This window comes from Triturus cristatus, chromosome 10, assembly GCF_964204655.1.
Source record: "Triturus cristatus chromosome 10, aTriCri1.1, whole genome shotgun sequence".
In the NCBI taxonomy this organism is placed as follows: Eukaryota; Metazoa; Chordata; class Amphibia; order Caudata; family Salamandridae; genus Triturus; species Triturus cristatus.
This window is the reverse complement of record NC_140593.1, coordinates 1,242,602,366-1,242,625,193: the sequence shown is the minus strand read 5'-3', so window position 1 is coordinate 1,242,625,193 and position 22,828 is coordinate 1,242,602,366. Positions and strand designations below refer to the sequence as shown.

At 49.4% G+C, this 22,828-nt stretch overlaps 1 protein-coding gene across 1 annotated transcript in view; it reads right to left on the bottom strand.

Moving 5' to 3' along the window:
* Window positions 1-22,828, bottom strand: part of LOC146797186 (uncharacterized) — a 285,008-nt gene that overhangs the window by 28,462 nt on the left and 233,718 nt on the right. Inside the window, exon 6 of the mRNA XM_085629897.1 lies at window positions 20,633-20,751. Within this exon, the coding sequence (XP_085486023.1) occupies window positions 20,633-20,751 (119 nt within the window). The remainder of the gene's footprint in view (window positions 1-20,632; window positions 20,752-22,828) is intronic.

Here is a 22,828-nt window from a genome sequence, read left to right as displayed (position 1 = left end):
AATGCCTTCATGGCTAGGAAGATTGCCATCAGTTCCAGAAGGTTGATGTGCATCTTCTTTTGTTGTAGTGTCCATAGTACCTGCACTGTGTAATTGAGTACATGAGCTCCCCATCCCTGGAGAGACGCGTCCGCTGTTAGTATGATTTGTGGAACAGGCTCTTGGAACGGTCGGCCCTTGCAAAGGTTTTGTGGACTCCACCAATGCAGAGAGTTGTATGCCCGACCGCTCACCAACACTAGGTCTTTTAATTGTCCGTGAGCCTGATTCCACTGACGTGCTAAGCACTCCTGAAGCGGGCGCATATGTAGTCTCGCGTGTGGGACTATGAAAATGCAGGAGGCCATCATGCCTATCAACTGCATGAATACTCGCGCAGGAAGGGAGTGCTGAGGTTGGAATTTGGAGATCAGCAGTTGCATGCTGTTGATTCTCACTAAAGTTGGCTGAGCTGTGGCAGCCAGAGTGTTTATCGTTGCGCCTAAGTACTGTTGTACGTGCGCAGGTTGGAGACTTGATTTTGGGTAATTTAGTGAGAATCCCAGACCGTGAAGAAGGTGAATGGTGTGGGACATGTGGGTGGCACATTGTTGTGCTGACTTGGCCTGAACTAGCCAGTCGTCCAGATAAGGGAAGACGTGAATGTTTTGTCTTCGCAGATGCGCGGCCACTGTTGCCAGGCACTTGGTAAAGACCCTGGGTGCTGTTGTTACTCCGAAGGGGAGAACTTTGAACTGATAGTGATTCCCTTGAATAGTGAATCTGAGGTATTTCCTGTGTGAAGGGTGTATGGGTATGTGGAAGTATGCATCCTTCAGGTCTAGCGTAGCTAGGAAATCCCCCTGACTGAGTAGTGGGAGAACCTGCTGGAGGGTGAGCATATGGAAATGCACTGACAGAATATAGGTTTAGGGGTCGAAGGTCTAGAATAGGTCTGAGCGAGCCGTCCTTTTTGGGGATTAAGAAGTACAGAGAATACACCCCTGTGCCCTGCTGGTCGATGGGCACTACTTCTATTGCCCCTTTTGCGAGCATAGCAAGCACTTCCTGCTGGAGTAAATGGATTAGTTACTTACCTGTAATCCTAGTTCTCATCCAGGGGTATACTCATCAAAGTCATAATCTATGAATAATCCCCGCCCATGTGCGGGATCCCGGAGCATATAGAAAATACATATATATAAATATATATATATATACATATGTGAAAACATATAAATGCAGCCTAATAATGTTCAAAACATGGCAATGCTGTAAATTACATATTTTTGCATAGTAGTGCCCCCGTAACCCGTAAGGAAAAAAGGAAGCATCAGGCAAATTATAACACAGCACTGCTTTATTGCCATAAAGCAACATGTAATTGTAGGCATTCGCCAGTAGGCTGCAGTAGAGTATCAAGAATCCAAGAAAACTGACACCTTGCCTTTAAGGCATTAGAGTAGGGGGACCGTGCCTTTAAGGCCTGCCCGTGACCCCCTGCTCCCATGATGCACTACAGGTGACAGTTGGGCCAGTTCTTTTTGGCGGTGCCTCCGCACCTGAGTAGATCTGCCTTCCATACATCACTTATTTAAAGAGAAAACATTGCTCGTCCGGGGAGGTGGGTGGGTCGCTTATGACTTTGATGAGTATACCCCTGGATGAGAACTAGGATTACAGGTAAGTAACTAATCCTTCTCATCCAGGGGATACTCATCAATAGTCATAATCTATGAATAGAGTAGCAAGCCCATACCCAAAGTCTCGCGGACGAGCAACAAAGCAGTTAAAACATACATTAAAAGACACATCTTGCATTACAGTTATGCGAATAGGTTCCTCAAAGAGGCCTGCCCCACCTGGGCGTCGGCCTGTGCGTCTGAATCTAGGCAATAATGGCGCGTGAAAGTATGGACTGAGCGCCATGTAGCCGCTTTACAGATCTCAGACATGGGAACGTTGCGAAGGAGTGCTACCGTAGAAGCCTTCCCCCGAGTAGAGTGTGCTCTAGGTTTACCCTGCAGAACTTTGTGGGACAGTTGGTAAGCCAAAGCTATACAAGAGACAATCCATCTAGAGATAGATCTCTTGGCCGCAGCCAGCCCGGTATTAGTGGGTCCATAGTTAACAAAGAGCCTGTCTGACTTTCTAAGAGTAAGGGTCTTAGCTAGATAGAATTTCAAAACCCTCCGGAGGTCAAGAGAGTGTAGAGCTCTCTCCGGGGGTGTGGTCGGCTGAGGAAAGAAGGTGGGCAACGTGATCACCTGATTAATATGGAAGTCCGAAACCACCTTGGGCAGGAAGCTCGGATGAGTACGGAGCACCACCCTATTAGCATGAAACACCGTGTAAGGTTCCTTGCAGCAGAGGGCCTGAATTTCACTAACCCTACGGGCCGAAGTGATGGCTACTAAGAAGGCAGCCTTCCAGGTCAGATGTTGCAAGGAGGCCTTATGAATCGGCTCAAAAGGACCTCCCATCAGTTTAGAGAGAACGATGTTCAGTTCCCAGGAAGGGGAAGGAGACCTCACAGGTGGGTAAACTTTCTTAAGCCCTTCTAAGAAATCCTTTACCACTGGCATCTGAAAGAATGAGGTCTGGGTAGGAGACTTCCTATAGGCTGTAATAGCAGCTAAGTGTACTCTGATGGAAGAGTACTTTAACCCAGACTTCGCCAAGTACAGTAAGTAGGGGAGAATAACCTGTTCTTGACCCCGGATCGGATCAAGGGTGTTATCTCTACACCAGAAGCAGAATCTTTTCCATTTAAAGCCATACGACTTCCTCGTGGAGGGCCTCTTCGCCTCCCGAAGAATGCTCATACAGTCCGGTGGAAGATCTAGATGTCCGTACTGGATGAATTCAGGAGCCATGCCGTCAAGCGGAGGGAGGGGAGATTGGGGTGGAACACTCTCCCCTTGTCCTTGGTCAGCAAGTTCGGCAGGCATGGCAACCTCCTCTGTGGTACCTCCGACAGCTGGAGTAGATCCGGATACCACCACTGCCGGGGCCACTCCGGTGCTATTAGGATCATCCGAGTTCTGGCCCTGTAGAACTTCTGAATCACAGCCGGGATGAGAGGGAGAGGAGGAAAAGCGTAAAGCAATGTCCTCGACCAGCTGATCAAAAGCGCGTTCCCCTGCGACCCCCGTTGAGGGAACCTGGAGGCGAAGACGGGGCATTTTTTGTTGTCCGCGTCTGCGAACAGATCGATGTCTGGTATGCCCCACAAGCGGAAGATGTCTTGAGCGACGCCTTCGTTGAGCACCCAGTCGTGCGCTTCGACGAAGTCTCTGCTGAGGCCGTCCGCCTGCACGTTCAGGGTCCCTGGCAGGTGAACAGCGACGATCGTCAGGTTTCTCGCCAGAAGCCATTTCCAGATTGACTGGGCCTCCAGAGACAGGACCCGTGATCTGGTCCCTCCTTGCTTGTTCAGATAGAACATAGTTGTGGTGTTGTCCGTCTGAACCTGAACATAGTCGGTCTGCAGGGATGGGTACAGGGACTTGAGAGCGAGATGGACTGCTCGTAGCTCCAAGAAGTTGATGTGATAGCTCTGCTCGGTAGCGGACCAGAGACCTTGTACTTGAAGCCGGCCCATATGAGCCCCCCAGCCCTGCATGGAGGCGTCTGTGACCACCGTCTGTGTAGGAGGCGCCTGATGGAATGGGACGCCGTGAAGCAGATGGGAGCGCTTCATCCACCACCGGATGGAATCTTTGGCGGCTTGATGAAGGGTAATGTGATCTTCCCAGCGGCCGGTCCTCTGCGACCACTGATCCTCTAGGTCTTGTTGCAGAGGACGCATGTGCAGACGTGCGTTGGGCACGATGTAGATGCACGAGGCCATGGATCCCAGGAGAGATGACACTTGTCTGGCTGTGGGATATTCCGTGCTGAGAAGCGTGCAGCTTTTTTGCAGCATGGAGGATAACCTCTCCTCCGAAGGACACACGCTTGCGCTTGAGGAGTCTAGAGAGGCGCCCAGGTAGTGGATCCGCTGAGTTGGATTGAGGATCGACTTCCGGTAGTTGACCTGAAGGCCCAACGAGTGTAGAAGGTTTAGGCAGAACGAGAGATGACTCTGGAGTTGAACCGGGGTGGAACTTTTTAAGAGCCAGTCGTCTAGATATGGGTAGACGAATATCTTCCGTTTGCGGAGAAATGCAGCCACCACCGCCATGCACTTTGAGAACGTTCGTGGCGCGGACTTGAGGCCGAATGGCAGGACCTTGTATTGATAATGTTGGTGAAAGATGCGAAATCTGAGAAACTTCCGATGTTTCGCTGAGACAGGAATGTGGAAGTATGCATCCTGTAAATCGATGGCACACATCCAGTCCCCTTGGTGTAGATGTGGGAAGATCTGGTGCAGTGCTAGCATCCTGAATTTTTCCCTTCTGAGAAATCTGTTGAGTAGGCGGAGATCGAGGATGGGTCTGTAGTCTCCGATCGCTCCTCTTTTCTGAACAAGAAAATACCGGGAGTACACTCCCCGATTTCTCTGCCTGTTTGGAACTTCCTCTATGGCGTTTTTGGAGAGGAGAGTGGCAACTTCGTCCTTTAAAAGCTTGTTTTGGCTGAGAGGGAGTGGCTGTTTCCGTGGGGGTACCTGCGGAGGGGGAGATTTGAACCTCAGCAAGTAGCCACGCTCTACAATACTCAGCACCCATTTGTCGTTTGTAATTGTATTCCACTCTGCCAGGTGAGCGGTGACACTTCCTCCCACCGGAGTGGCGAACGAGTGCGGAGGAAGTAAGTTTTCACTGCTTGGGAGGTTGCTTGTTAGAGGACTGCTGCTGTTTAGCATTTCCTCTTCCTCTGCCCCGGCCCCTTTGCTGAAACTGGGACCTCTGTTGGTTTTGAGAGGACCATTGGGGCGTTTGAACGCGCTGGTGAAAGGCACGTTTGTCGCCCTGGCGAAAGCGCTTGCGGAACTCTTTGCGTTTTTCCAGTCCCACAGCCTTTACAGTGTCCAATTCCGTTTTCATCTTGCTCATTTGGTCGTCCGCATGAGCTCCAAATAGCGATGATCCATTAAACGGCAGGTTAAGAATCCTTTTCTGCGCATCTGGTTTGAGGGCTGTTAATCTGAGCCAGGCCGAACGGCGGGAGCAGATGCCATGGGAGTAGCCATGCGCGGCTAGGTCTGATGCATCCGCCGCTGCGCTTATTACTTGGTTTGCCACCAGTCCGCCTTCATGTAGGATCTCCGTGAAGTCCTGCCTGTCCTCCCTAGGCAATCTCTCCACGAATCTGGCCAGGGAATCCCATAGGGAACGATCATACCTCCCTAGCAGGGCTGAAGCGCTAGCGACCTTCATGTGCGCGGCAGATGTGTTGCACATTCTCCTGCCGTAGGAGTCCATCAGCTTGCTGTCCTTCTCAGGGGGGACAGAAGCAGATATTGAGGCTGAGTGAGACTTCATGGCCGCCGCCACTATCACCGAATCCGCTGGCGGGTCCGCCCTCAAGAATAAAGGGTCCTCGGCCGGAGCCTTGTACTTCTTTGCTATTCTCGAGGGGATCGAGCCCGCTGTAGCCGGTGTAAGGAACGTGGCCATCGCTGGTTCTAACAATCCTGGCACCAACGGGAGCAGAGGTCTGGGAGCTGACCGATGGTGTAAAGTGTCAAAGATCACAGAAGTGGGTGCCTGAGGGGCGTGCAGTGCGATGTTCAACTTTTGCGCCCCTCTACCCAGGACGTCCGAGAAAGTTATAATGTCATCCACCGGGGACACTCGCGATGGAGGCGTGGATGAAAAAGTAGGAGAGTAGTCCCGGACTGAGGATCTTGTGGATGCAGTCCCAGTGGACGACCTGGTGCGTCGCCTCTTGTGGGAGCGTTCGCTTTGGTGAGCCCTTGATCCTGATCTGCGCTTGGACGGAGATCTTGGACGTTTTGGCGCGGTGCGACGGTCCCTGGAACGAGACCGGCGTGGTGAAATTGGCCGTGGATCCCTCGGAGGCGATTTACTCCTGCGCGGTGGGGAATACATGCGGGAGTAGTCCGATCCCGGACTCCGACATGCGGCAGCGCCCACATCTCGTAACCAGCGCGGTGACAGTCCAAACCGCTCTGGAGCCTCGGGTGATCTTTCTGGAGATATTTGCACGATGTGCAGTCCCGGAGATGATGACTGTTCTCCTGGGGACCTCTCCGCGGGCGGTCCAGTCTTCGCCCTCGACGTCGAATCCCTTGACGTCGACGACGTCTGCGTCACCATCGGCAAGTGTGAGGTATGCCGTTCTGGTCTCGACGCCGGTCGTGGAGACCTCGATGTCGATCTCCTCTTCTCTGGCACCTGACGTCGGCTAGATGACCTCGACGTCGGCCGTGTCTTCGACGTCGACCTCTCTCGACGTCGACTGGGCGACTTCGACGTCGACCTCTCTCGACGTCGACTCTTCGACGTCGACCTCTCTCGACGTCGACTGGGCGACTTCGACGTCGACCTCTCTCGACGTCGACGTGGTGATCTTGACGGCGACCTCTCTCGACGTCGACTTCTTGACGTCGATCTTCCTCTCGACGTCGACCTTCTATGTCGCCGAGTGGGGGTAACCATCGACGGCGACCGGCCCACTCGCGGCGGAATGTACGTCGCCGCATCTCTCGACGTCGACCCCCTCGAGGGTGGCGGAGAGTGTCTCGACGTCGACGGAAGCCTCGACGTCGACGGAGACAGTTCAGATGTCACCAGACTAGCAGCCTTCGAGCCCGAAGGGCCGCCTCTCGACGCCGACTTACTTTTGCGCGGCGGAGACTCTTGATGGTGGGATGAATCCCTTGACGCCGAAGTTCTCTGCCTCTTCGCCGGCATCCTCGACGTCGACGGCGAACCTCTTGGACTCCTGGTCTTCTTGGAGCCCGGGGAGCTGGTATGTCGCCGTTTCTGTACTTGCGTAGCTGAAGAAGGTGGTCTTGATGAGGAATGCTCGCCTTCACGACGGCTTCGTTCCTTCTCCAGTCTTGCATGCAGTTTAATGCGCTCTCTGTCCCTCAGAGTGCGCTTTGAGAACTTCTGGCAGTGGGGACACTGGTCAGGATCGTGTTTTGATGGTAAACACACAATACACACCGAGTGTGGATCCACCAGTGCCATTTTATTACCACAAGAAGGGCATTTCCTAAATAAAGGAGACATTCTGACTGGAAAAAAATTGGAAAATTCACTGGAACCAGCAGAATTAGCCCTTATAAGCCAGAAAACGTCGAAAAAAGCTAGAAAAAGCTGTAATTCAAAATTTCAGTCAAAAAACTGAAGAGCTCAAGCTCCAGGATCCTCACAGAAGGAGCCGGAAAAAAAGAACTGGCCCAACTGTCACCTGTAGTGCATCATGGGAGCAGGGGGTCACGGGCAGGCCTTAAAGGCACGGTCCCCCTACTCTAATGCCTTAAAGGCAAGGTGTCAGTTTTCTTGGATTCTTGATACTCTACTGCAGCCTACTGGCGAATGCCTACAATTACATGTTGCTTTATGGCAATAAAGCAGTGCTGTGTTATAATTTGCCTGATGCTTCCTTTTTTCCTTACGGGTTACGGGGGCACTACTATGCAAAAATATGTAATTTACAGCATTGCCATGTTTTGAACATTATTAGGCTGCATTTATATGTTTTCACATATGTATATATATATATATATTTATATATATGTATTTTCTATATGCTCCGGGATCCCGCACATGGGCGGGGATTATTCATAGATTATGACTATTGATGAGTATCCCCTGGATGAGAACTAAGTGTTCGGCTGACATAGGACGGTGCTTTGGTGGTATGTTGGGTGGAGTGGAAGTTAGTTCTAGACAGTACCCGTGCTGGATGATGTCCCTGACCCACCTGTCCGTGGTGATGTTCTTCCATGCGGACAGGAACAGCTGGAGTCGTCCCCCGACAGGTGTTATGTGGTCAGGGGGTAAGGAGAGGGCGTCACTGTTTGTTTTTTTGGAGAGGACCTGGTGTTGCCATAGCCACGTCCCCTGCCTTTGGTGCTGGATCCACGATATCCACCCCTGTTGTTTTTGTCATAGGTGCTTTGTGCGCCACTTTTAGTATACTGCTGTTGTGACCTCTATTTCCAGTGCGACGAAAGGAGCCACTACGAAATTGCTGCGTTTGCAGAGCCCCCATTGATTTTGCAGTGTCAGTGTCTTTCTTTATTTTTTCTAGGGTAGTGTCAACGTCTGGGCCAAATAAGAATTCTGTGTTAACTGGTAAGTTCAGAATATTGTTTTGGATCTCGGGTTTGAAGCCTGAGATTCGTAACCAGGCATGGTGTCGTAGCATGACGCTTGTGTTTATTGCCCTAGCCGCTGTGTCAGCTGCGTCAAGGGCGCATTTTATGGATGCATTAGTGAGGAGTTGTCTTTCTCTAATGAGTAGCTCCGCTGACTCTTTATACTCATCTGGTAGATGTTGGAGCAGTGACTCCAGCGTGTCGTAATGTGACCTGTCATAACGTGCCAGGAGTGCCTGTGTATTGGCAATGCGCAGGATGTTCGCTGCTTGCGCTGCAATGCGTTTGCTCGATGTTTCTAGTACTTTTGACTCCTTGTCTGTGGGAGGAGCATCACCAGTCGTTTGTGAGTGGGCTCTCTTGCGAGCATTGGCACCCACCATTGAGTCTAATGGCAATTGACCCCTAATGTATTTAGGGTCACCGGGTGAAGGCTTGTATTTTTTTTCAATCCTGGGATTTAACACCCGGGCTCTTGTGGTGTCCTTGAAAATGTCTTTAGCAGGTTTGAGAACCCCTTTTAACATGGGCAGGGTTTTGACAGTTCTTTCTGAAGATGCGAAAGTGTCAAGCAGGAAGTCTTCCTCAATGGCATCAGAATGGAGTTCCACCCCATGATGAGCAGCAGCCCGTTCGATGAGGGCATTAAATGCAGCTGTGTCCTCGGTAGGAGACGTTTTTACGTTATAGAGTTGCGCATCGAGTATGTGGCGCGACACTTTGGTCTGTGGGGTCATCCCATGCCTGATCCGGGTCTTGTAGGTGCTCATCAGGATCTACGTCCCCAGGGTAGATGGAATCTTCCCCGCCATAGTCCTGTATTGCGTCCGATTCGGAGGGGGTAGGAGAAAAGGACTGCGGATCTGGATGGAAGTGTTGGAAGTGTTCTTGGAGCACTGGTTCCTGCTCCGCTGGCAGTTTGCGTTTAAGAGGAATTTTGTAGGGCTCCTCTTCCCTAACTTGCGTTATTTTGCGCTTGTGGAGCATTAACCTGCCAGTGTCAGCGTCGATAAATTGTGGCCCCGAAGACTTGTTCTGTAAGGCCAGAGGTGGTGGACTGTGTGTGGATGACACGTGTCCGAATTTGAAATAGTTTCGGTGCCGGTGGCAGCCCAAACATAATGTTGGCGGGCTCCGAGTGCACTTTACAGAGTTTGGGTGTGTCAGGACCCGAGATAGAGTGGAGGGTTGCCCGGTCACGGATGCGTTGTAAAGATGCGGAGACCTGCTGCACGGTGAACGCAGATGGTGGTTTGATGGGCCCCTTAGTAGTAGACGTCGAGGCCAGCCCCGACTTTTTTGTAGGAAGGGGGTCACTGGTCTGAAGGGATGTATCGACAGTCGACGTAGTCGAGGACTTAGTCGGCGCCGGTGCGCTAGGCGTTGACGTAGCCGGGGTGGCCATCTTGACTGTGGAGGTTATGTCCTTCGATGTCGGCGCCGAAGGTCTCGGTGCCTTGCGGTGCCCGAGGGCGTGCTTTTTCTGGGTGTCCACCGCATCCCGCTGCGGTGAGCTCGGCGCCTAAGTCTTTGTACGCGGTCGGAGCCGACGACTCTTTTCGGCGTCAGAGCAGTGGATGGTTTCGACGCCTTCGATCCGACCACCACCAGTTTCACTTTCGTTTTTGAAGGGACTGGAGCGATGGATGGTTTTGGGTTTAACAACCCGGTCGTCTTCGGTAATAGTGGCTCTTGCAGAGTGTTCGAGGCCGGACCGGAAGGTGGGGCCGAGAAACCATGGGTTTGATCTTGGGTAAGGCCCGAAAGCGATCCCTCGACCGGAGCCTGATGACGACGTACAGTTTCGGCCTCCGTTTCGACGGATTGGCCTAGCTCTTCAGGAGAGCTGTCTTCTTCGGCCCCGTAGGCCTCGAAGTCTCCTACCTCATCGACTGTTTCTTCACGTCGAAAGATCACTTCGTCGTCGTCCGATCGGGAATCGTGTTCCGAAGCGGGGCTAGAGACTACTTCTTCCACGCTCTCGGCATCCTCGGTGCTGAATATGTTGGTGGGAGCAGGCGCTGCTTGCTGCGCCTCCAGCCTCGCTGCCCGTCGATTCTGCAGTCTTCTTAGATCGGAACCGTGCACAGACCATGCATTTCGATTAGTCGTGATCCGGCGAGAGACATTTATTACAGACGGGGTGGACGTCGATATGAGGGTACTTCGCGTGGCTTAACGGACACCTCTTGAATAGAGTCCTCGATTCCATCGTCGATCGAACTTCGAACCAAACTGGTCTGAAAGTTGGAAGAGGGTGCGGAGCACTAAAGCTAGTAGTCGACACCGAACGGTAACTATACCGACGAAAGTTTTAGGCCAAAAGGCCTTTAGTTAAGTATTCCTAAGTTGAGCTAAGATAGTCACATCCGAACCCAATGGCGGAAAAAACAATCTAAGGATGGAGAGGATGCCCATGCGCACTATAGTCCAAGGGAGGAGCCACCTATCTCGTAATACTTCGAAGACTCTTCCAGGACAACAATGTGCAATCATCCGGACACAACACTAGGCGGCGATCTATGCACAGATATGAATTCAGCAGCCCACATGCCTCGAACACTCCAATACCAATAACTACATACCCACTCAGACTTAGATCTACACACATCCACTCACTCACCTGTACAGTCACTCATGCACAGTCACTCAGTACAGGACTATCATATGCATTTATACACCTACATAGACACTCACACTGTTTGAGAGTAGGGTCTGCTTTCTATGTTCACCCCCACTTTTTGCTTTTGCTTCACTGGTTTTCGACTTAGATGTGGCTGTGGGCCTGCTAATCAGACCCACAGCCCAGGTGCATAACCCAATTGGATAGGATCACCTTATTGGCCCCTGTACAGTGTACCTTAGGTACCCAGGGCATAGGTGTACCCTAGGCCTACCAGGGGCTGCAGCATGTATTATGCCACCCCTGGCCTGGCCTTCCATTATGACAACTGGCTGATCACTCAGCTGGGGCAAGGTCCTGTAATCACCCCTTGCTTAGGTGTAGTATTCCTATACCTACCTTATATATAGACACGTGTGTACCCATCAGCCACTCCTATGGCAGGCCTTAACAATCCTGGAGGCAGAGTGCTTGGTAACATGTGAGATGGTGCTCTAGCATGAGCTGAGCCTGTCTGCAGCTTTCGGAACCATGTCCTTATAGCTGTTCTATGATATAGCCTACCATATACTCTTAAAGTGCCTTATAATCTTAGACGGTTATGGTAACTATGGTTTGGCTTTATCAAAACATGTCGTGTAAGGTGTCTACACCTTGGAATAATACCCCCATACCATTTCTGGCAAGGAGGATATTATTCCCCCCTTCTAGAGGGAGAAGACATGTTGAAACCTACTTACCCGGTTAAAGTTAACCAGAGCCCCAGCATCACAAAATGGATGCTGCTGCCACAGACACAAGTCTGACCTCTTGCTGCTGGGAGTCCTTCCAGCGAGGGAGGCTTGGACAATAGGTTTCCTGCCTCGGGAGGTGCGAGCACCACCCTAGACAGGATTTAGTGTATTGGGGCAGGGAGGGTTGAATGAAACGAGACACTGCCTGGGGCACACAAGGTGTCCCATGCATAGTCCAGTTCAAACCGGTGCTGGGGCACTCCAGCCCCAGCTCTGGCGCGAAACTGGACAAAGGAAAGGGGTGTAGCCACTCCCCTTCCTGGTCCCACCCATAGGAGGGACCTTGCAGGTTGCCCAGCCCACTAGCCCAGTATATTAGTAGCTAGTTGGGCCCTGCTAAATTAGATTATCCTGAATCTGCAACTTGAACAGAAACTCTGGACCTTCGACATTCGACCTCAGGCAGAAGACTGAAGAAATCTCCCTTGTGGCCAAGGAGTGACCACCCTGGGCAACCAGGCACCATCCAGCGACCGCTGCTTGCTTTGCGACGGAATCCTACGAGGGACGACTGCAGAGACTGACCAGCGCCGAGACTTCCAGACACCTCTGAACCAGATCCACATCTCCAGCGAATCTGAGACCCGTGGAGGCGACGTGGGACCGGCGACTTGGGAAAAGTGGCTAGTAACTGACTAGCGCGACTTCTGAGGCTTCCTCGAGGCTGTGCTTGGGGAATTGAGAAGCCCCACTCCCGAGCACCTTCTGCAAAGAAGATCAGCTCCCCACACTTCACGTGTTCTGCGTGGGGCCCTTCTGCACCTGTGTTGCTCGATGTGTTGTCCGGTTGCTGGCTCGTTGGCTAGTAGCCTCTGTGACGACCCTTTACTTTTAACTTGCTGGTCCGGCTCCTCCAGACTGGCACCCGCTCCTCTGTGAAAGAGAAGCACGTCCTCCATCCTGCGTGGGTTCCGCTTGCCAAGGCTTGTTGGGTCCTGACTCGACTTCGACGCCGCCGACAGCAAGAGCCTTCGTGGGACAGCTCACCTCCTGGTCCTGGTCGTCCTCGACGTCTCCTGGTACCCGTGGCTGCTGCGACAAGCTTCACCTCTTCACCTGCATCTTCACGACATCGCCTGGTTCCTTCCCGGCTCCTGGCTGGTGACCTAGACTCTGTCCCTTCTGCTTGCAGGTTCCTTCCTTCTTGATCCCCACCTTGGGATCCACCGGACACTCTTCACTGACTGCCTGTCAGCAACTTTCCTTCAGGCATCCATAGAAGTCCACGACGAAACCCGACGCAAGTTCACACCTATGCACCTGCAGCCCGTGGGCTAGGTAACTTGAGTACTTCGGTGCTCACAAGGGTATTGACTATCCTAGGGTCTAGTTTCCGAGTCTCGACTTTCTAGCTATACCAGAAGTGTCCTAAAACTGCTTATTTCTAACTGCTAGTTAGTCTATCGACTTTTACGCATGAGTGCTTCCACTCTGCACCTGAATCCCGTGGGCCTCCACTTCCTAACTGTTGGTAGTATAGTGTAGCCCCAGCGATTCCCTAGGCCTAGGCCTATCCTGTGTTCGTGACAGTGGTCCTTATACCACTTAGTATATGGTTTGCGTGGCCCCTAGGGCCTAACTGTATTACTTACCTGTGTGACTTAATGTATGCTTAAATAAGACTGTGTTGTACTTACCTCGAATCTCATAAAGAGTGCTGAGGGTTTGCCTAGAATAAATACATCCTATTTATATATATATCTGTTGTGGTGTCCTTTCATTTGGTATTCAAGGGATTACATATGGTATAACAGCTGGCTTCACATGCCATTCAGAGTTTAGCCTAAGACTGCTCTTGTCCATGCTACCACTAGGATAGCTGGTCTATAAGGTTGACTTTACAACCAATCACCATAAGGGTTGTTTGGACTGATACAAGGTGTACACTAGAATTAGTGACATCATATATCAGGCCAACTTCTCACACACCACCAATCATTCATAGTCAGTCATGCACATAATTAATCACACTCCCATTTACTCACCTATGCAGTTATACACACACAAGTTCACTTACTCATAAAAATAGTACCTCATTCTTACACTCTTATACAATCACTGATACAAGCACACACTCATCCATACAGCCACTCACAATCACACACTCACATATACCCACTTATGGAATATGCTACTTACCAGTCTGCATCTGTTCTTGGCATGTAGCGCTGCAGAGCCACACACTTAGGATAAGATCGCTATCTGGTGTTGGGCTCGGATGACCGCAGGTTGTTGTCTTCGGAAGAAGCCTTTTGGTCACGAGATAGGTGACTCCTCCTCTGGACAACAGTGCGCATGGGCATCCACTCCATCCTCAGATTGTTTTTCGCCACGATGGGAAATGGAGTGTATAAGAATAAAGAAAAAGAATGTCCATGTGTAAAGTCTAATTAAGACAATGCTGGAACAGATACAGGTCCCGGGGAGGTGGGTGGGCGTGTGTGGCTCTGCAGCTCTACATGTCAAGAACAGATGCGCACTGGTAAGTAGCATATTCCGTTCAAGGCATATGAGCTGCAGATCACAAACTTAGGATAGACTATATAGCAGTGTCTCCCCTAGCGGTGGTCACCTGTATCTGTTGCAGCAGTTTGGAATAGAGTTTTTAGGACAGCTTGGCCTACGGCAGCTTGTTGTTTGCATTGCACATCAACACAGTAATGCTTAGTGAAGGTGTGTGTGGTAGACCATGTGGCTGCTTTGCAAATATCTTCTAAGGGAATGGTTCCTAAGAATGCCATGGAAGCCCCTATTTTGCGTGTGGAGTGTGCTCTAGGGGGAACTGTAAGAGTGCGTTTAGCTTTTTGGTAACATATTTGGATACATTTAACTATCCACCTGGTTATACCAGATTTTGAAATGGGGTTGCCTTTATGTGGTGGAGAGAAAGCAACAAACAGTTGTTTGGTTTTGCGAAAAGGTTTGGTTCTGTCGATGTAATAAATCAAGGCTCTTTTAACATCTAAGGTATGAAGAGCTCTCTCAGCTATTGAGTCTGGATTAGGTAAGAAGACTGGCAGCTCGACAGATTGGTTAAGGTGGAAAGGGGAGATGACTTTTGGTAGGAATTTTGGGTTTGTCCTAAGAACCACTTTGTTACGATGTAGTTGTAGGAAGGATTCTTGAAGAGTTAAAACCTGTATCTCACTTACCCTTCGCAGGGATGTGATTGCAATAAGGAAAGCCACTTTCCATGTAAGGAATTGCAGTTCGCATTTATGCATAGGTTCAAATGGGGGGCCCATGAACCTAGTTAGAACAATATTCAGATTCCACACTGGAGAAGGTGGTAATCTGGGATGAATAATTCTTTTGAGACCTTTCATGAAGGCTTGGATCGCTGGTACTTTAAATAGTGACAAATGTTGTCGATTTTGTAAGTGGGCTGCTAACGCCGCTAGGTGTAGACGTATAGATGTATACGCTAAATTGCATCTTTGCAAGTGTAGTAAATAGCAAATGATGTTTTGGATGGAAGCATCCAGTGGGCGTATATCATTGTTAGTGCAGTAAATTGAAAATCTTTTCCAATTTGCAGCATAACATGCTGTAGTAGTAGGTCTTCAATTTCTTTTATAATATTCATACAGTCTGGTGGGAGATTGCGGTAACCGAACTCTAAGACTTCAGGAGCCAGATCGCCAAGTTCAGTTGTTGTGGATCTGGGTGTCTGATTTCTCCATGGTTCTGGGTTAATAAGGCCGGGGAAAGGCGCAGTTTTTGATGTGGAACTAGCGAGAGTTCCAGAAGTGTCGTGAACCAGGGTTGACGTGCCCAAGTGGGAGCTACTAGTATCAGTTTTAGAGACTGTTTGAGCTTGCGTACCACAAATGGAATGAGTGGGAGAGGCGGAAAAAGCGTACGCAAATCTGCCTGACCAGTTCATCCATATTGCACTGCCCTTCGACTGTGGGTGTGGAAACCTGGCGGCGAAGGTTGGGCATTTTGCGTTTGTTTGTGGCGAACAGGTCTATGTCTGGTTGGCCCCATTTTTGGAAGAATGGGAGGACTTTGGGGTGTAACTCCCATTCGTGGATTTGTTGGGTCTGTCGACTTAGGAGATCAGCAATCTGGTTGTGAACCCCTGGAAGGTGTTCTGCTAGCAGGTAGATGTTTTGGGGAATTGCCCAAATGCTCTGTGCGAGTTGGGACAATTGGAGAGAATGTGTCCTCCCCCTGTTTTTGTAAGTAATACATTGCTGTCATGTTGTCTGTGCAACTGAGGACAGTCTTGTTCCTTAGATGTACTTGAAAAGATTTCAGTGCTAGGAACACCGCTAGAAGTTCCAGGTGATTGATATGGAGCAGTTTTTGTTGAGTGGTCCATTTGCCCTGAGTGGTGTGTTGTAGGAGATGGGCTCCCCACCCTGTGAGATGCGTCGGTTGTCAGCACTACTTGTGGAAGAGGCTCTAAGAACGGTCGCCCTTTGGACAGGTTGCTGGTGTTCCACCATTTCAGTGAGCGAAGTGAGCGACTGTCCACCAACACCAGATCGGTAACTTGTCCGTGAGCCTGGTTCCACTGTTGTGCAAGACATTCTTGCAAGGGACGCATTTGAAGTCGTGCGTGAGGCACAATGGAGATGCAGGACGCCATCATGCCTAATAGTTGCATAAACACTCTTGCTGGAAGAGAGTGTTGAGTTTGAAATTTTAAGAGGAGGTTTTGTATGTTGGCTATCCTGGCTGTGCTGGGATAAGCTATGGCCTTGGAAGTATTTATGGTGGCTCCCAGATATTGATGTATGTGAGAGGGTTGCAGTTGAGATTTGGGATAGTTGATGGTAAATCCCAAGTGGTGCAAGGTTTGAATAGTGCGGTGAGTGTGGAGAACACATTTGTCGAAAGTATTGGCCTTTATGAGCCAATCGTCGAGATACGGGAAGACATGGATTTGTTGTCTCCTGAGGTGCGCTGCCACAACTGCTAAGCATTCGGTGAATACCCTGGGTGCAGTTACTCCGAATGGGAGGACCGTAAACTGATAGTGCTGTCCGTCTACCACAAATCTTGGGTACTTCCTGTGAGCAGGATGCATGGGGATGTGAAAGTATGCGTCCTTGAGGTCTAATGTGGTAAGGAAATCGTCTTGTTGAAGTAGTGGGAGCACTTACTGAAGAGTGATCATATGGAAGTGATCTGAGTTTATGTACTGATTTAGGAGTCTGAGGTCGAGTATGGGTCTTAACGTCTCGTCCTTTTTGGGGATTAGGAAGTATAGAGAATATACTCCTGTACCCTGATGTTGGAACGGAACTGGTTCTATTGCGTGTTTTTGAAGCAAGGACCGAATTTCTTGTTTGAGGAGTGTAAGATGGTGTGGTGACATTGGACGGTGTTTGGGTGGTATGTGTGGGGGGGTGTTTGTAAGTTCAAGGCAGTAACCAAACTGGATACTTTGTCTTACCCACTTGTCTGTTGTAATGGAATTCCAGACAGGAACTGTTGGAGTCTTCCCCCGACCGGAGTGGAATGGTCTGGGGGGAGTGGAGGCAAGTCACGGTTTAGTGGCTGGAGAGGTGCGGGTTTTGGTATTGCCCAGACCTCGGCCCTTGGTGTGGTTTCCCCTATATCCTCCTCTAAAATATCCTCTGTTGGGGGATGTTTGCGCGGAGGCTTTGAAAGTGGAGGTGGTGTCTGCTCCAGTATTTTTGGAGGCTCCCCTATAGAAGGAGCGTCGAAAGGAGCCTCGTGGGTGTGGAGACTGTAATGCTCCCATTGATTTAGCAGTCTTGTTTCTTTTTTCATCTTCTCAAGTGCAGTATCTACTGCGGGCCCGAATAGTTGCTCTTGATTGAATGATTGGCCAAGTATTGTTGTTTGTACTTCTGGCTTAAAGCCTGAAATATGTAGCCATGCGTGGCGTCTAAGTAATATGCTTGTGTTGACCGCCCTAGAGGCGGTGTCCGCTGCGCCTAGTGCACATTTGATTGAGGCATTAGATATTAGCTTTCCCTCTTGGATGAGGTTATTGGCCTGGTACTGATCAGGCAGGTGTTGTAAAAGATCTTCTAGCTGATCATAATGAGCCCTATCATATGGGGCCAATAGGGCTTGTGTGTTGGCAATACGCCAATGGTTAGCAGCTTGTGCTGCAACTCTTTTGCCCGAGGCCTCTAATAGCTTGGACTCTGTCTGGGGGCGGTGTGTCTCCTGTTTGGGAGTTAGCCCGCTTTCTTGCGTTTGAAACGACTAAAGAGTCTAGAGGGAGCTGTACTTTAATGTAAGCGGGATCTTGTGGGGCAGGTCTATATTTCTTTTCAATTCGAGGGTTAAGAACCCTAGCTCTGACGGGGTCTTTAAAAACCTCTGTGGCGTGTTTCATGACTCCCTTAATCATGGGCAAGATTTGAACTGATTTTTGAGTGTTCGAATGTGTCTAGAAGAAAGTCTTCTTCGGGTGTATCTGAATGCATGGTGACGCCATGGAAAAGTGCTGCCCTGTTTATCAGCTGCCCAACCCTAGGTGGTCATCTGGAGGGGAAGGTTTTGGAGGGGTATGTAGTGGGATCAGGAATATCAGGTAAAGGGTAAGCCCAGTCGTCTAAGGGTACCGTATCCGGAAGTGTGAAAGGATCATTGGGATCATTAAGGTCATCCGGATCACCCCCTCCCCCTAAGCCATCATCATCATCATCCTGTGGAGGTGGTGTATGTGAAGGAGATGGTAGAGGAGAAGGAGGTGGGGGCAGGGGGGGTGGGGTGAGAGGTGGTATAGGAGAGGAAGGACGAATGGGTGAGGTGGCTGAGTCCTTTATGGGAGCTGGAGGAGGTGTTGTGTCCAGCTTCCTTTTCTTGTATGGCACAGCGGTGACATGTCCAGTTTTTGGATTGATATAAATCATTTTTTGCGTGGGATCAGGGTGAAAAAGTTCTTCATTGTCCGAAAGTGGCTTTGGTGTCGATTTTTTCGGTTCCGACCTATGTTTTGGATGATCGGTAGAGTCTTTTGGGACTTTGGACAGTTGTTTCGTTGCCGGTGGAGATTTCGGTGCTGAGAGGGAATCTTTAAGCTTGATAGCTTTAGATGCCGGTTTATCAATCGGTCTTGATGGTTTCGGTATCGAGGGTATCGGAGCCTGCTTCGGTGCCGAGAGGTCTGGAGTCTTCGGTGCCGAAGGTACTGTGGGCACTATAACATGTGGCTTGCTCGAGCCCGAGCCACCTGTAGGCTTATTTTTCTTCGGAGCCGAGCCCGAGGGCGGGGCTTCTGAAGACTGTTTTCGGTCGCGACTGGGGCCAGCTGGCGAAGTCTTGACCACTGCCTTTTTGGGGGGGGGGGGGTAGGGGCACTGGTACTCACTCATTGCCCCGGTGTGATGGGGTCATCGGAGTCGTCCGCTTCGGATATAATTACGAGTTCCTCGGAATCTTCTTCCGGGACATCGGGGCCCTGTTCAAATTTGTCCTCTGGTTCTGGAGCCGGTCTGGCCATGATATGGCGTCTAGCTCTTCGGTCCCGGATGGTTTTCTTGGATCGGAATGCGGCGCAGGCTGGACAGCTGGATTCGTTATGTTCCGGCGAGAGGCACAGGTTGCAGACCTCGTGGTGGTCACTGTGGGGGAACTTTGCTCCACATCGGGGGCATTTTTTAAAAGGTGTGCTTTCCATGAGCCGTGTCCGGAACCGGTCCGATTGAATTTCGACGTCGAGTTGAAGTATGTAGAGGTTTTTCGCTTTGAAAGCTCGATTTTTAGAAGTTTGCAGCCGGAGTGGAAAAGTTCATCCGAACCCAATGGCGGAAAAAAAACAATCTGAGGATGGAGTGGATGCCCATGCGCACTGTTGTCCAGAGGAGGAGTCACCTATCCCATGACCAAAAGGCTTCTTCCGAAGATAACCTGCAATCATCCAAACCCAACACCAGATGGCGATCTTATCCTAAGTGTGTGAGCTGCAGCTCATATGCCTCGAACATACTCTTACACACATATATACTGCCTTTCCCATATGTAGTTACTCACACATGTACCACTGAGATATACATTCAACCACTAACACACCCATACATACACTCACCCAACCATAGTCCATCACAGATGCACTCTTAAAACCATGCACCCGTAGAATCACCCACTCACTTGTATGCAGAGTCACACACCCCACGCACACAAACAGATACTCAGACAACCAATCAATAACCCATAGAGAGACTCATTGCTATTCACAAAACCATGCAGCCGCTTATACACCAACAGACAGACATTCACACAGTTTAGTCACTAGTCTGCAGTAAGATACGTTTAATGACTCACTTCTAGTCAGTCACGCACCTACTAAATCATCCAGTCACACACTTATACACCCACTCATTTTTCCATAGGGTTTTCCCTATATATATATTAAACATTTAAAATTTACAGAAACACTCACTGGATGACGTCGTCAGTGACCATGTCATGAGTGATGTAATGTGACGTCATCAGCAGTGCATTGCAGGGGGGCAAGTTATAGTTAGCTGAACTAACTATAACGGGGGATTTTCTAGGGTTTTGTACAAGGGAAATGTCCAGCTAACTATAACACCCCTGAAACCTATGGTTTTCCCATTGAATATATATATATTTGTGGAGATGCATATATGTTTATCACATATATGATTGTGTTTCCGGGGTCCCGCGCAGAGGCGGGAATATTCTAGTGCTTATGACTTTGATGAGGATCCCCTGGAAGAGAATCCCCTTACCTCGTGACTCGAAAGACTTCTCTGAAGAAAAAGGACTTACAAACATCCTGACCCAACACTAGATGACAGGAGTATGCAAAGCATGTGTATATACAGCCACATACCTTGAACTCTTAATTACATCCAACAATACAATTTACTTTTACAGTGCCAAGGCTCAATTTGCTTAAGGCACTATAGTTATGGCATGATTGACTAATAGGTCTCAGCAAGCATTTCAAAGAAAGACAAATGTGGTTGTGTGTGCTTTCTACAGGAGATTACCACGAAAGGACAACGGGATGCTAACGTGAACTGTGCTTACCTTCCAGACGTTTCTCTTCCTCATCTGTGATCTCCTGCACGTCCTGCTCTACTTCCTCCACTTGTTCATCACAGTCGTCATCCACTATCAACACGCAATCATCACCATTCTCTGTTTCACTGAAAGAAAAGCAACCCATGAGACCAAGATAAGCATCAGATAAGAATCAGTAGCAAATAGTGATTTCAGAATGGAAGACCTAGATAGGAGGTATTGTTTGAACTACCAATTATAAAAACCCATTTCCTATAAACTCTTGGGGTGCTCATAGCACAGGCAGACCACTTCTACCATGCATGAAACTGGTCAGGCGTTAAAGCAAAGACTTAGCAGTACCCATACTACATCGAGACTTCATACCCTCCTTCTGCTAATAGAGGTTTTCCACAAGCCATCTCATCCATACATTCTCCATTATGGGATCTTTCTTGATGGTCAAACGTCCGAAAACGTCTTGCTCCATACAAAAATAAACAAAATTAGAAATCTAACCAGATTAGTTAAAAAAAAAAAAAAAAAAAAATTGGAATGCAACGTCAGGGTGGCCCATGTATGGTAGTACTCTGCGTGTGCGAGACGGGTCCTGGGATTTGTGGAATACATTTCGGATGACCTTCATTTAGCACGGCACAAGACAGAGGATAAGGACAGCTTTCTCTATATACTTTGCATACTGCCTGTATTTCATGTGACCGGAGGGTGAGGACTCATACTAAAGTGAAGAGGATGGCGATCGTGCTCCCTTTAGAAATAGCACGAAGGTTATGGCAGCACATGACTGATGAAAGGTTCTTCCCAAAGGTTGTAATTTGGTTGACCGAGAGGTTTGGGACTGTAGTTTGTTACTTAATGTGAGGATGTTTCTAGGTAGGACCGGATCTTCTGTACATCTCAGATTCAATACACTCAAGCCCCCTCGCCCCAGATCAAACTGGAGCGAAAGAACGCAGCAGTGCTATTCCTAACGAACATGCCAGTAGGCTTGGCCGGATGGAGGAAATTTATTTAAACCAGTCCCGCCAACAACGGACCATAATTTCATGGAACATAGCAGGGAATCAGTAAAATCATAAAAGGAAAAAAGTATGAAGGAGTCTGTAGGGAAGGGTGATATTCTATGCTTCCAGGAGACATGGGCCCTGTCCAGTACTCCCCGGCAGGGTATTGAGAGCACCACAAAGCAGCGATTAAAGAAAAAAAAAAAACACATCTTCGGCCTCCCATTGGACTGACTCTTGGCTACAGAAATAAAAGATCCGAGAGACTCCAGTCTTATTGATTAGTGGCCCGAATCCAAATTCCCAGCCACTCCGCCTCTTGCTAATTAATGATTACATCAATCCAGCACAGACCTTCATGAAAGATTCCATGGATCTTCTGACACGAACTCTAGAGGATCTCCTAATCAAATATAAAACCCATCAGGTAATCATAGTGGGGGACTTTGATCTGAGTGATCTAGACAAAACAGACATCACTCCCTGGTGCAAGGGCTGGGCAGAACCCCTTTTCAACCTCCTCAAAAAACACAAGCTATGCTTAACTCCTACACTAAAGGAAGCATGCTCCACATTCTGGCAACCAAAACCAACCTTCCGGAACGTCTCGACAATCGTTTATATCCTAGTCAGCGAAACCATCGCAGCTGGACTAACAGATTACGAAGTGGAGGACAGGGCCAAAAATTATCACAGGCCCTGAGAGCTGGGTTCCAGCTTGAAGTTCCAACAGCAACGATCTTTCAGCCATTAAGAGAAACGAGATGGGAAGAAAAGCATAAGGTCCTCCAAAGGATAAAAAGGTCGGCAAACATCAGAGACAAGATGCGAACATAGATGGAATCGAAGCAGGAAGGGACCCCAGCAACCCATGCATCATCAATAAAGGACTGGGAGAACATTGTAGGGGGATCTCCAACAAAAGCTGGGAAACATTCGACACCAAACGCTTGTGTACTAAGCCGCTGCATATTCCTGGAAGCAAGCGCCCTACAAAGGCCAAACTCAAATGCAAACGTGCCTTACGTAAGGCCTTGGAAGTGACACAAATAGGGGGCACACTTACAGAGGGCTGTTCCTTTACAGCTTTGAGGTCAGCGAATAGAAAGAAAGTTTGGAAACAGAAAAGAGAACACAGATAAGGAATGGCTTAAAGTGTTCTCCCTGATGAAAGGGAATAACCCCTCCAGGCTGTGGA